At 38.5% G+C, this 13310-nt stretch overlaps 1 protein-coding gene across 2 annotated transcripts; it reads left to right on the forward strand.

The window, feature by feature from the left end:
- Positions 1 to 7520: 7520 nt before the first annotated feature.
- FGG (fibrinogen gamma chain) lies at positions 7521 to 12919 on the forward strand. Of its 2 annotated transcripts, XM_009474748.2 has the most exons (10): positions 7521 to 7674; positions 7766 to 7810; positions 8265 to 8448; positions 8558 to 8651; positions 9602 to 9732; positions 10390 to 10523; positions 10658 to 10842; positions 11539 to 11816; positions 12163 to 12332; positions 12704 to 12919. In XM_009474748.2, exons 1-10 carry the CDS (start codon positions 7600 to 7602, stop codon positions 12716 to 12718), a joined length of 1311 nt encoding a protein of 436 aa, XP_009473023.2. In that variant the 5' UTR covers positions 7521 to 7599; the 3' UTR covers positions 12719 to 12919. The 2 variants fall into 2 exon arrangements, with proteins under 2 accessions (XP_009473023.2, XP_009473022.2); XM_009474747.2 differs by having other exon boundaries at positions 12163 to 12919.
- The last annotated feature ends 391 nt before the right edge of the window (positions 12920 to 13310 follow it).

Consider the following 13310-nt stretch of genomic DNA (forward strand, 5'->3'; position numbering starts at 1 on the left):
CAGCTCCCAGGCTGAATTTCTCGTCAGTGGATATGAGGCAAATGTCACCAAACCAGCAAATTCCCCAGTATATAAGGAGAAACAATTTTCCAGTCCTGAAGTCTGAATCGGAGGGCCGTCTTTGAACGTCTCCACAGAGGGCTGATCACGTAGAGGTACTTCAGAGTGACTCCCTGTCTACAGAAAATCCACGTTGTTCGTCTGATATGACAAGGATTGTGACTGAATCAGCGTCTTACGTGCTAATCTGATGCAATAACTGCTAGGCCTCCCTTAACACGTATACTTTAATTCTAAGTGGTTTTGAATTATCTCTTGCAAATGAAACAATAATAAAATTTGGTGTCTTTGCAGGAACGGTGAAAAATACAACGTTCAGTAGGACATTGACAATGCCAAGTGTATGATGACGAGAGATGGTTTTACTGATGTAAAAAGTAGCCATGTCAAAAATATTTAAATAAATACTTTTGACAATTGTTGATAAGTCATCCGATTAGACTGATTTCTAATTGCAGTTGGAAATGATGCAGTTGAGAAAAGACAGAAAATAATCGTGCTGTGATCTTAGAATTTGGTTCTTTATTTAGGGAGGTGCGATGTTTTCCTGTTGCAAATAGGCCATAAAGCACCATCTTCTAAGCTTCTCAGTGCCTGAGAAGTGATGAACAATTACTGTCCTAAGTTGTTAAACACGCAGAACCAAGAAGGTCACAGAGAAAGAAAAGTTGGTTCCCTACACAGAGAGAGGACCTAACTTTTGATTATTAAATTATTAAAGTATTTAATTATTATGTTGAAAGCTTGCAGGTTTTGAGTCCCTATAAACTAGTAAACATCCAAATAATCACAGTGTGAAAAAAAAACGTTACGTATACATAGCTGATTCCAGATAGCTTTGTCCTAAATATGCCAATGTATAAGCTCCTTAAACTTTGAAGCAAGAACCAGAAGGAGCACTGTCTGCTACAAAATACACAGCTATCAGTGTAGCCATAAAGACAAACGCTTTCTGTAGTTAAATTTCAAAGCGTCTTCCATGTGCGTTTCAATACATGGTAGTAAGATTCCAACGTACTGTAACGTAGCAGGAAACATGGCCAATCCTCGGCAAGTCTTGCAATGCTCTCAAATCCCGTGGTGAAATTCAAATGCAGTTTGCCTTCGCTGAGACTCCGTAATCAACGTGCTGCAGTCCTCACTCGCCTCTGTGCTTTAACATAGCCAAAATAAATGCCAGTCACTAACAAACATAATCATTTATAACCCATGAATGTACTACACCGGCTGAAATGGGCTGGGCCAAGATTTCATGCTGCAAAACTGAATTTCTGGACGTGAGAAGACAAGGCTGCTCAAACGAAGCGAACCAGAGGCCGGTAGATGGCCGTGTTTCACCACCGTCCGCACCCGCCTCGCATGCAAAACAATCCCCGGCCCCCAAAAGTGTCATCTACTCCCACCAGCATCCCCTGTGCTGTCTGCACTATGCAGAGAGGCAAATGTGTGCATTTCCCCCCGGATGAACACATGCGTTTTGTCCGTATTAAGATATAAATATTCACACGCACATGTGTACATTGGTAGAACAGTCTTGGAACCGAGAAGGTGCTTTATTCTTTTAACTCCTTTCAAATATTTCCGTAGCATGGATTTTGACAGCATCTGCTCATGGTTCTGCGATGGGCTGGATCTTGCTTTGTCAGAAACCATTTTAAAGCCCTTATGGAGCATGAATACAGTTTTAGCAAATTTGCATACAGATGTTTACATGTGTGTGAGAGAATTAATATCCAACGTGTAAGATACTAAGACAGCGCTGCAGTAATGATTAATTCAGAGCCCATCGTTTCATACGCGAGGTTAGGGTTGTTTTGATGAAAACAGAGGCAAATTATTTAGAGGCCCTTTTCCAGATAGGCTTGGGAAGCAACGTTCTGTGGTGGTCAAGTTGTAATTTTGAGATTTTAGCCGTATCTGATTTAACAGATTTTAGAAACAATTTATTGCTCTTTGAGGACATCAGATGGCACTGTGTGGTTGTTGGTGAAGACCAGAAGAAGCTACAGTCAGTAACGAGCCTACGTGAAATTCATACACAGAGGTGCTAGTAAAAAACTTGACTGTATTTGTGGCCTATATAGGGGATGGGGGTCAACAATAATAGACACCATAACTCTGTCACATGGTAGGAATCCACATCCACTGGCTCCATTGCTTAATGCACAACTTTTAAGAGTAAACCAGCTTTTGAATTAATCTCATAAATTGTGAGAAAGAAGGGGGAAAAAATCTTCTGGCTTTAATTTTTATACTGGAGAAAGAAAAAGGTTACAGAGTAAAAAAATAATTTAAAGAATATAATTTTTTTCCTGTTCGTGGTTCAAATGTATGTCAGTCTGAGATTCAGTTTCCTTCAGTGACCCTAAATACTTAGATTTACTTTTATTATGCTAGTGCCATTAATGTTTCAAATGTAGGCCTCTGCTTCCCTCTCTGTAAACAGATTTGTGCACCAGCATGGAGCACAGATGCTGTGTAAAAGAAATGTGAAATTCATTCTTCTACTGCCATCATCCTGAATTAATAGCCTTCAGAGCTAATCCTGGAAGTCAGGGAGGACAATGCAGAGTACATTTTTCCAAAGCAAATACACTTTCCATTATTTTTCTAGGATTTTTCTGACAGTCGGACTACCTCTGCTTAAAAAAGTACAAGCAAAGTATTTCACAGACCGGGGTTTTATTGTGAAATATATTACATTTTTGCTGTGTTTCCTTTAATGTGTAAATAAGTTCCTATCCAAACCAACACTGTCAGCAGATACCGACAAATATTTTAGTTTGTTGAGGAGGCTCTGTTTAGTTTATTGAGGGTCTGTCCTCTCAACTAATTACAAAATATTCAGCAAATATTTGAAATTATTACTTATCTGATTCCCACAAATTAGTGCATCTCTTTGCTTAACAAATGGAGTTCACTGCTCTTGCCCTCAAGGTAAAGCATACATTGCAATCTCTCCTTTGCAGACAGTCTGAAAACCAACCTTTCCTAAGTGAATCAACAGTTGAAAATGATCTCTGTAAATCAGTAAAGGGAGAGAATTTGCCATGTTGCATCTAATGCCCCTATATAGGGCACAAACAACTCAAAGCTCAGTAATGATGTTTAACTGATCCCAACTCATGGTTTGCGAGTTTGTAGTATTTTAGTAGATTTTTAGCATGTTGAAGTGTAATATCCTATGCTCTGGGACTCAGAAAAAACTCAGTGGTGACAATGCAATATAATATATGTAATCTTCTGAACTATATTGATTTTGTTCCTTTATAACACATTTCTGTTGCTTTCAGATATGTTCTCTCTTACTTCCTTAACATTTGAATGAAGTTTAAGTAAAATCTGAAATGTATGAAAGTAAGTAAGCATTAAAAAGAAAGACTATAGAACTTTTAAAAAATAAGATAATAGCTCATTTGAACCATCAAACATCTGGCTTATGGACATGAGGTATTTTTCAGAAGTACTGTAAAGATAAGGTGCCTTGATTTTTCATCTTTTTGGTTGTTAAATACTTTTGAAAATTTATTTGTAATAATATTTGAAATAAAAAAAATAACTATGTATTAAAGCAATGATGCATTAGCTACAAAAAAACCTTGGCTATTCTCTGCAGAAATCAAAGGGTCTTTTACATTGCTATATGCTGTAGAAAAAGTACTGGAAAAAATGATCACCAGAACATGAGTTACAAACTAAATGACTTTTAGCAATCATGCATCAGTGTAGTTTCCCTGCTTAGATTTTTAAAAATGTAGTATCCCATCATTATTTAAGAATACATTCTAAAGCGAGTGAATTTTCTGTATTCACAGTGCCGATACAGCAAAATACCCTGTGTATTCTTTACAAAATGGAAAGCCATAGCTGACATGAAATACATAAATTTCATACCTTTCCTCAGAAACAGAACCATTTACAGCCTCTATTTGAACTGAAGCATAGCAAATATCTGCACTGGTTTCATAAGTGAAAAGAAACAAAAGCTTCCCATGCTGAGCAACTGAGAGCTGATTTTTGCTGACTCATGAATCCTCCAGGCATTTCACTTCAGGAAGGGTGAGAAAGACGTCTGTTGCACAGAGTGGACTGTCGGATTGGCAAAAATGTTGCCATTTACCTTCTGCCCAAGTTTGGAATATTGAAAGAGAAAGAGAAAGATCAGTTACAAAACTTTTTTTTTCATTTTCACGTTTTTGCTTCTGTTTGTAAAGCAATTGGTTTTATAGCACACTAGCAGCATAACTTCAATACTAGACAGCTTCTTAGTTGTCTCTCTCATCCTAATTATCACTCACTCATTGATTGACCTAGTGAAGGGGATTTTGCCCACTAATCTATAGCTTACTAGTAGTACAAGCAGGGTAGTGCATATTGATTATGGATAGCAAAGCAAAGTAGGCAATTTTTTTCCATATTTACTTTTTTGGGGTTTTCAACATTTATTTTTAGTATTTATTTTTACATAAGAAAATAAACCTCTGGAGTATCTGAAAAAAACAAATGCAAGTTCAAGTTCAACTGAACACTTTCAGTTAAAACAATAAGAAAACCCCATTAGAAATGTTAAAATAGATCACTGTAGCATTTCTGAAATGGTATAGACTGATTTTTCAAGTGAGATTCTTAAGGCATGTAAGTATAAGTCATAAGTTTAAAAACCCGTTGTTTTTCCAAGACAGCCATAAGAATACTCTGATATTCAGGAACTAATTTACAAACACAAGCATATTTCTTCTGATTTGTATTTCTGAGGGAATATTTACTATGAATAATGGGAAGTTGTTGGATAGTCTCCCAGTGGCTGTTTGACAAAAATACTAATCAAAACTGAGTTGAAGCAGGCTCTTTTAAACAAATAATGACTCACCTTTACTATCTACTCAAAAATAAATTGCAAGAAAAAAGTAAACTGACTTTAAGAACTCTTCCTTCTGCCTGTGCTCCATGAATTGTTCCTCATTTGTTACCAAATTGGCAAACAAACAGACTTACTGGAAAGAAAAAACTGGCCAGAAAATCAATACAGTTAAATTATGCTGGACACGTTTCAGGGTACAACTAGGTCTCTAGCACATTTGTTTCGTAAATGGGTCAGCTATTTTGCAGCCAGGACCAACCAAGACAATGTTACCTGAGGGAGGAAAATGACTACATAGCCATTCCACTGAGAATACGTGTTGTTTTCAACTTAATGAAAAGCAGGAATAAGTTATTTCTGAGTCATGCAAGGTAAAAACATATAAGAAAAGAGAAGGAAGCAGAGATATGAAAGGATTAATTATTCAAGGCTAAATCATGACCGTGTAATCAGTAAAGCAAATGAAAAAACTGTGAGTTTTAAATATTTGCATCTTCTGCTAAGAAGTACAAGAGGTTGCAATCAGAAATACAACTAGGCAACACTTACAGATGCAGTGTACAGATATTTGGTAATCATCAAAGTGATGTTTAATATCAATTCCTTCATGAATGTAAATCTATACAGTGGTAATTTTGTGTTATCGCTGTTAACTCTGAAAGAGTTTCAAACCCGTATGTGCTCCCATTAGTGATAAAAGGGAAAGGTATGTTCTTTACTCTGTTAAAGGATGAGGGATACCTGGATTGTGTTACGTGGTTCACCTATCGTGTCATGAACATTACGTGCCCATCTGCACTCCTGAGTATACATCTGTGGTTGAAACTGGGCCAGTTATTTTACGTAGTTCATGCCAGCAACCTACTCATGCTATATAATCCTATCTAAGGGAATCCTGATGTTGCATAGCCACTGAAAGTGTACCTCCAGGATCCTCTGGACCCTGTGTCATGACCTGCAGCCAATGAAGCAGCAAAGCAAGCTCAAGCAATGTGTGAGCAGCAGTGGCAAGGGGATCCACTGGTAGTTTCCTTAGTCCATGTTAACAGCACTAATGAAGCAACAACAGAAAGCACAAGAGCAGGTAGACTTTTACCCAGTTTTATTTACTTTATTTTCACTCTTTAGGAAACAACTAACCATGTAAAAGGTGAAGCCATGTACTATTTGTATCAGTAAGGACAACAGAAGCACGTTCAGCACATGAATCTTGAAGGTAATTAATGCCATATTTGGAACAGTAAACGTCTAGCATCGGTCATCCTTTGGAAAGGACTTTTGGCAGCCTAGTAGCTAACTCACTGGTCATCAGTACAGATACTAGAAAGCTGACTCTCCCATGAACAGTGCTTTGGCTTCACATAAATGTCCCACAAATTTGATTTTTAGCATCATAAATGCTCAGATTTCCTTCTGGCAATATATGGCTGGATCCTCGAACATAATGGGAACCTTCTGGTTGACCAGATGTGACCAGATGAAAAGAGGATATACAGGTCAGGAACTTTCCATGTTTCAGGGCATAATCATATCTAATTTTGTAATAATATAACATCTAGCTTCTATAGAGTGCTTTTGTCCATGGATTTTAAATACCTATTAAGCAAAGCTGAAACATGCTGTACAGAGGTGAAGTCATTTGCCTGAAATCACAAAGCCGACCCCAGTAACAACAGATGTAGCAGCGAGCCCCAGTGCCACCATTCTTTTCATCATTTGGTCAAACGTGCTGAAGTCAAAAGCCTCATTCAACATTGTCCCATCACACGGGATATTGTACAGACACAACAGCAGGCTTTCTCTGGAGAAGCCACAGCCTAAAGATCGGGTGCAGCACATGGGTAGAAAGCTATTAATGTTATTAATACAGATAGTAAGCCGAAGCACATACATAAAATAAGTTGGCTGGAATAAGGCCTGTAGCAGAAGAGGGAGCCTGTCACCAGTCTTGTAGGTGTATTGAATAAGGCAGATACTGACAACATTAGTTCCCCAGCAAGCAAGATTTGATCCGAGTTGCTCAAATGGACTCCTTGAGTTCAAGGATAGGGAAGAATCATGCTTTCAGTGCCTGTGAGAAATACCACAGGCTTCTTTTCCAGATATGCCACTGCCTGACATGACTTCATACCTTTCTCTGCCTCAGTATTGTCATGTGCAGAAGAGGAAGAATGAGGTTGATTCTCTTTGCAAAGCACACTGAGATCTGTGGTGGGAAAGTGCTACATAACCACAAAAGAGTATTTATTGTTAGGCTACTGGTAGTTGTTACACAACTCAGATAGCTACTGTGGCTTTTCCTTGAGCTGTTTGAGTGAAACTTCTGCTAGCCCCCCATTCCAAAACCATGTGTGAGTTTCCTTAACACTCGTGTTACTGGAAGTAGTGTCTCCATGCCTTGTCTCACCTTCCCATCTCCCCTGAGACCTCCTGGCTGGTGCAGAGATCAAGTTAATAAGTGGGAAGCAGGTTCTGAAAATGGGAGGAGTAAGAGATATGTGCAAATTCTGGGAATCCACCTCAAATCTCTACCCCACCTCTTCCCGCCACCTCCCAGTGCCCGCCCCCAGCTTCAGCCTGCTCCCTTAAACCACTGACACCCTGTGCTGGGTTGAGCATTTTCGGCTGCTGACTGCACGACTTGCACCGAGCAGTCGGCAGCGCCTGGTGGGACAGACATGATGGTGCTGAGGTTACGCAGCTGGGCTCCCCTGGGGCCTCTCTTCTCCCTGCTCTTTTCTACCACCATGGCGGTAAGTCAGGAGACAGTGTTAGAAAACACGTCGGCGCAGAAAGTGCTGTCAGGGAAAATTCACTGAAAATTATCTTCTTTCTTCTCTTCAGTACATTGCTACCAGAGAAAACTGCTGCATATTAGATGAACGATTTGTAAGTACCTGAACAATTTTCTTTTATCTTAAGAGTGTAACTGAGGCTTTCCTATGCTGATTATTGACTACCATTATCACTCGTAGCTTTATTTCATCTTCATTGTTATTTTCAATACTTATTAAATGCATTGTGCTTAAACCCATTATCTATTAACAGAGGTATACTCTTGGTAAAAATGTAGGGGAGGCTGCACCGTTGAGAAAAGCATATATCCAGAAGACGCTACAAGTAACAGCATGCACCGTTTTCTTGCTATGTGTGTGTATGTACACACAGCGTGAAACTAAACTGCCTCTGTAAATTCAAACACTGCAGACAAAGTGGCAAATGCCTTCCCTTTTTTATCCACAATTGTTTGTATAAGTGGTGCCTGAAAGTTCCCCTGCCCGAATATTCTGCTCTCCTTTTTTTGCTCCTGAAACATTGCCAATTATTATTCTTTCCTCTTTAGGGTAGCTACTGCCCAACGACCTGTGGCATTGCAGATTTCTTTAATAAATACCATCTCAGTATGGATAATGAACTGCAGGAAATGGAGAGAATTTTGCGGCAAATTTCTAACTCCACAGGAACCATGGAACATTTGATTCAACACATCCAAACCCTCTATCCTCCAGAGAAGCAGACACTACCAAGTGAGAATATAAAAATAACTACAGAACTGAAAAATATAATTTATGTAGTTTTCTTGGTTTTTTTAATTTGCTTAATTGCAATAATTTTGTACCTTTGTCTGTTTTACAGATTCAGTTGATGATTTTACTAAAAAGTCCAAGAAAATAATTGAAGAAATTATCAGATATGAAAACACTATTTTGTCTCATGAAAGTACTATACAGTAGGTATCTTCCACCTTTTATATTACTTGACAATCCAAATCGTTTTCTTTCTGTTCCTTTATCAAGTGCAGCTAAGGCTCCCTTGGAAAGGTTTTTTGTGCTCATGTGGACCATTGTGCCCACGCTGCCATTAGTAGCTGCCTAGCAAGACACGGAAGGATCATGAGGATCTGCTATTGCATTCTCCGCTCATCTGCATAAGCCATTAATTGTGCAAGAAGTGCAAGAGAAGAATGTCAGGAAGCATGGCAATATTTTTATTTATGTTTCTTTTCCTGTGCCAGCTACTCCTAAATTTTTTTTCATGATCTTTGGAGATTTTCTTAATATGAGTTTGCGCTGTAATGCAGACTGTGTGGAATATTTATGCAGTCATTCACTCTGGCTAATTTTGCTGCATATATCCATGAAAATCAGTTACATTGATATAAATCATAAGTAACTATAAACTCAGTGGTAGTCTTTTGTAAATTGACATTGAAAGTAAAATTGAAAACACCATTAACTTTTCTAAATCTTAAGGATAAGTTTTTGACCTGAATGTAGGAAAATCTCCACTTCTATAAGATATTGAAGACAATTTAGGCATTCTGACACTTGCAGCAGTTTATTTACAGCATTTATGTTTTACAAATGCATCAATAATTAAAGAGGAATAATTTATCATTTACTTCAGGAGAACAAAGAAAAACTTTCCATAGAGTTATATTCATACATTTATTACTGGTTTGAGTTTTGCTGATTAAAGTTTTGCATAAGATTAAGTGTGTGCTTTCCCATTTTGGCTAGTTTCCTCAGCTTTAAATATCAGTGCTAATAGAGGCACCCCCCTTTTACAGGTGTGTATGTAGCAGCATGCTACATAGGTGAGGCACGTGTGCAGGGAAATGTGTATTAAATATTCAGAAACAGCTGAAACAACAAGCCATTTTTATATCTCTCTCTCCAGACAGTTGACAGATACACATATATTGAACAGCAACAGGATCGCACAGCTGAAACAGAAGATTGCCCAGCTTGAGTCACACTGTCAGGAGCCATGCAGAGACACGGCTGAAATACAGGAGATAACTGGAAGAGGTGCGCAAAATGCTTCTTGTATGGTGGAGGGTTAATTCAGTTACAAGTATCGCCAGTTGGCATCACAGCGATGAGTTATTTGTAATCTTACAGGCCATAGATTTCTGCAAAGGTATAGAAGATTGCAAGTTATGAAACCAGTGCTTGGATCAATATAAGTGCTAGGTAGATGCAAACAGGGCATTCAGATGGAACGGAGGTCTCGCTTGCTCCTTTGGTCTTTTTGGCCAAAATATGATTATCCCAAAATGTATGCTAAACACAAGGGACAGCAGGAGAGTTTCTATGGACATAAGACAAACAGAAGGTAATTCATTATCACATTTCTACTGAGTCACCTGAAAAAAATTTAATTATTCCATTAGCTCCAAAAATGCCATTTTTGTTGCTGTAGAAATTAATGCAACGACTGTACTTTACATTTAAGTTGTTTAAGCTCTCTGTGAGACTAAATTCTTCCTCATCTTACATGAGTCCTGTGACCTTTAGTAGGATTTTATGGCAATGACATTAAAGTATGTGGATTAAATAGCTAACTTTGCAACAATGACATTTAGATGAATTCTATTTCTTGCACTAAGAAAGTTACAATCAAGTAAATGTGAGGATAGAACTGTAGCTAGATTAATAATGATCCTCTGAATATCTTTACTTCAGATTGTCAAGACATTGCAAATAAAGGTGCCAGAAAAAGTGGTCTTTACTTTATCAAGCCTCAAAAAGCCAAGCAGTCATTCCTAGTCTACTGTGAGATTGACTCATATGGCAACGGCTGGACAGTATTACAGAGGGTATGCCACTTACATATTATTACCATAAGCAAGCTTATTGCATCGACACTGTTTTTAGTTACCGCCGTAAGATACATAACCTTTTGGTTGAGGTTTTTGGGTTTTGTTGTTTTTTGTTTTTTTTTTTTCCCCAGAGACTGGACGGGAGTGAGGACTTCAAGAAAAATTGGGTTCAGTACAAAGAAGGATTTGGACATCTGTCTCCAGATGACACCACTGAGTTCTGGCTGGGCAATGAAAAGATTCATCTAATAACTACGCAGTCCACTCTGCCATACACCTTACGAATAGAACTGGAGGACTGGAGTGGCAAAAAAGGGTACTTGCTCATGATGCTTCTGAAAATGACAGCTTAAAACCTACTGCTCCCACTGCTGTGTCAGTTTGTACAGCTCTCTGAAAAAATGATGGGCCCTTAGACCTGCTAACATGCATAGGATGCTGTATCAGCACCGTGTGTGACTTGCTGCCAGGCACACATGCATGTCTGAAGGCGAACATGCTGGCAGCCCTAGTTTATTTGGCAGAAGGAATCTGTTTCTTCTCTTCAAGTTTCTTCACATCTTATGCATCTTATGGACTAGATGATCATTGTAGGTCCCTTCCAACTGAACTATTCTGTTCTGTTCTATTCTAATCCCATTCTCCAGGAGGGCTTACTATTCTTGCTATTTCTTGAGACATCCACTCCTTCCTCCTACCAAGAATTTCCTCATGACCTAAGTCAGCCTAAGCATTATGAACCCAGGAGATACATATATGTATATTCATATAACGTAGATCTTTCATACATCACTGAAGACTAGTAGTCAGAAAACATGTCTGATGCTGGAGCACAAAAGTTGGTTGGATGTATGTCACTGAACTGAGGCATACAATCATGCAAAACAATTACTTTTCAAATGCTAGGATGCCATAAATGCCTTTTCTGCAGTGCTAACACCTATGTATTCTTCATTCATGCATGTACTGGGAATGCAGCATGCTCATATTCACCATTATCCTTTGTTAACAGCACTGCTGACTATGCTGTATTCAAAGTGGGAAGTGAAGAAGACAAGTATCGACTGACTTACGCCTACTTTATCGGTGGTGAAGCCGGGGATGCCTTTGATGGCTTTAATTTTGGAGATGATCCAAGTGACAAATCATTTACCTATCATAATGGCATGCGGTTCAGTACCTATGATAATGACAATGATAACTTTGCTGGCAACTGTGCTGAGCAAGATGGATCTGGATGGTGGATGAATAGATGTCATGCTGGCCACCTCAATGGCAAATATTATATAGGTAAAGTATCTTCTAAATACCTATAACCCAGGACACCACGTTTCAGTGACAAAGAAAAATGGGTTGATTTCATTGAGTATGTTTTGCCATCTGTTTTTTCCAAAGCTGCCGTAGTCCATTCTTTGCAATAACTGAAAACACCAGCGGTAGGAACTTGTGTCTGCTCTCCAGCCCAAAGTGGGAGAATTAGTCCTGAGAGAAGCAAACTAGTGGGGAGAAGGGCAGTGAACAGGGCCTGTTAGCATGCCCAGGGATGCCATGGAGGTGGTAGTACCAGAAAAATGTATGGACACATTTACTACTTCAGAAAGCAACTAACTGTTTTGCTCCAACTGATGTTTTTTAGATGGTGTGTACACATCGAAAGATGCTGGTCCATCTGGATATGACAATGGCATTATCTGGGCAACCTGGCGTGACCGGTGGTACTCCATGAAGAAAACTGCAATGAAAATCATCCCATTCAACAGACTGTCAGTAGATGGACAGCAGCACAACTTAGGCAGCGCCAAACAGGTTCGACCACAGGACCGAGGAGATATTTAAAATGACAACAGAACATCGTTATCATTTCAAATGCTGAGCATGGACAGCTGAAGTGTTAAGCCCACTGTATCTTAGAGAAGTTGACTTTGTTTACCATTTTGTCATAGAAATATTTGTACTTTGATTTTAATATACCTTCCACCTTACTGTTTCTTTTGACAGATAGATAAATGGATAGTCTCATGATCAGAAATAATTCCTTGCCTTCATGTGTTTTAAATGCTGCATTTTTAATTTCCAACTAGTGTAACTATGCATGAACACTATCAACATGTCATCATAGCCTTATGTACTTCTTTCTTTAGAAGAACATTAAAATGCTCTTTTTTTTTCTGTTGTAGGTTGGAGACTCATAAAGGGACAATTTCACAAAGACTGATCTGAACAGGGAAAACAAATCTTTTATCTCTTAGACACTGAACTTATCTAACATTACACAGTTCAGTTTTGACTATAAAACACCGTTGACTGTAAAATGCCTCTTCCCTGAGCAGTGCTTACCTCTGTATATGGTTATTTTTTTCTGTACAAATTCTCAATAAATTTTTGATTATTACAAAAAACCTGAACTTGTTATCTGTGCTCTACTGTTGGGCAAGCAAAACAAAGTAAACTTTATGATGGTTGGAAGGTTACTGTGATCAAATCTGTTTGATTCAGTCATTCCTGAATTGCACACCAGTAGTTTCTGCTGTTTGTTTAGAGGCGAGTGTTGGAACTATTTCTCCATAAAATGTGGCTTGTTTCCAAAAGTTTTCATTCTGTTTTCTGATGAAGTTGATTTGTGACATAGGTCAAAGTACATAGCAACTTGAAAGAGGCCTAGTTTACTGCTGAAGGCTACTTAACTGAGCTTATCGTGAAGTAATAAATACATTTTCAATCAGGATGTGTTAGGAAGTATACTATCAATCACCAAGAACAGATATTTAACTCCAGAGCCTGCAC

Source organism: Nipponia nippon, unplaced genomic scaffold (genome assembly GCF_047370975.1).
Source record: "Nipponia nippon isolate SJK-2023a ecotype South Korea unplaced genomic scaffold, ASM4737097v1 scaffold_6, whole genome shotgun sequence".
NCBI classification, from domain to species: domain Eukaryota; kingdom Metazoa; phylum Chordata; class Aves; order Pelecaniformes; family Threskiornithidae; genus Nipponia; species Nipponia nippon.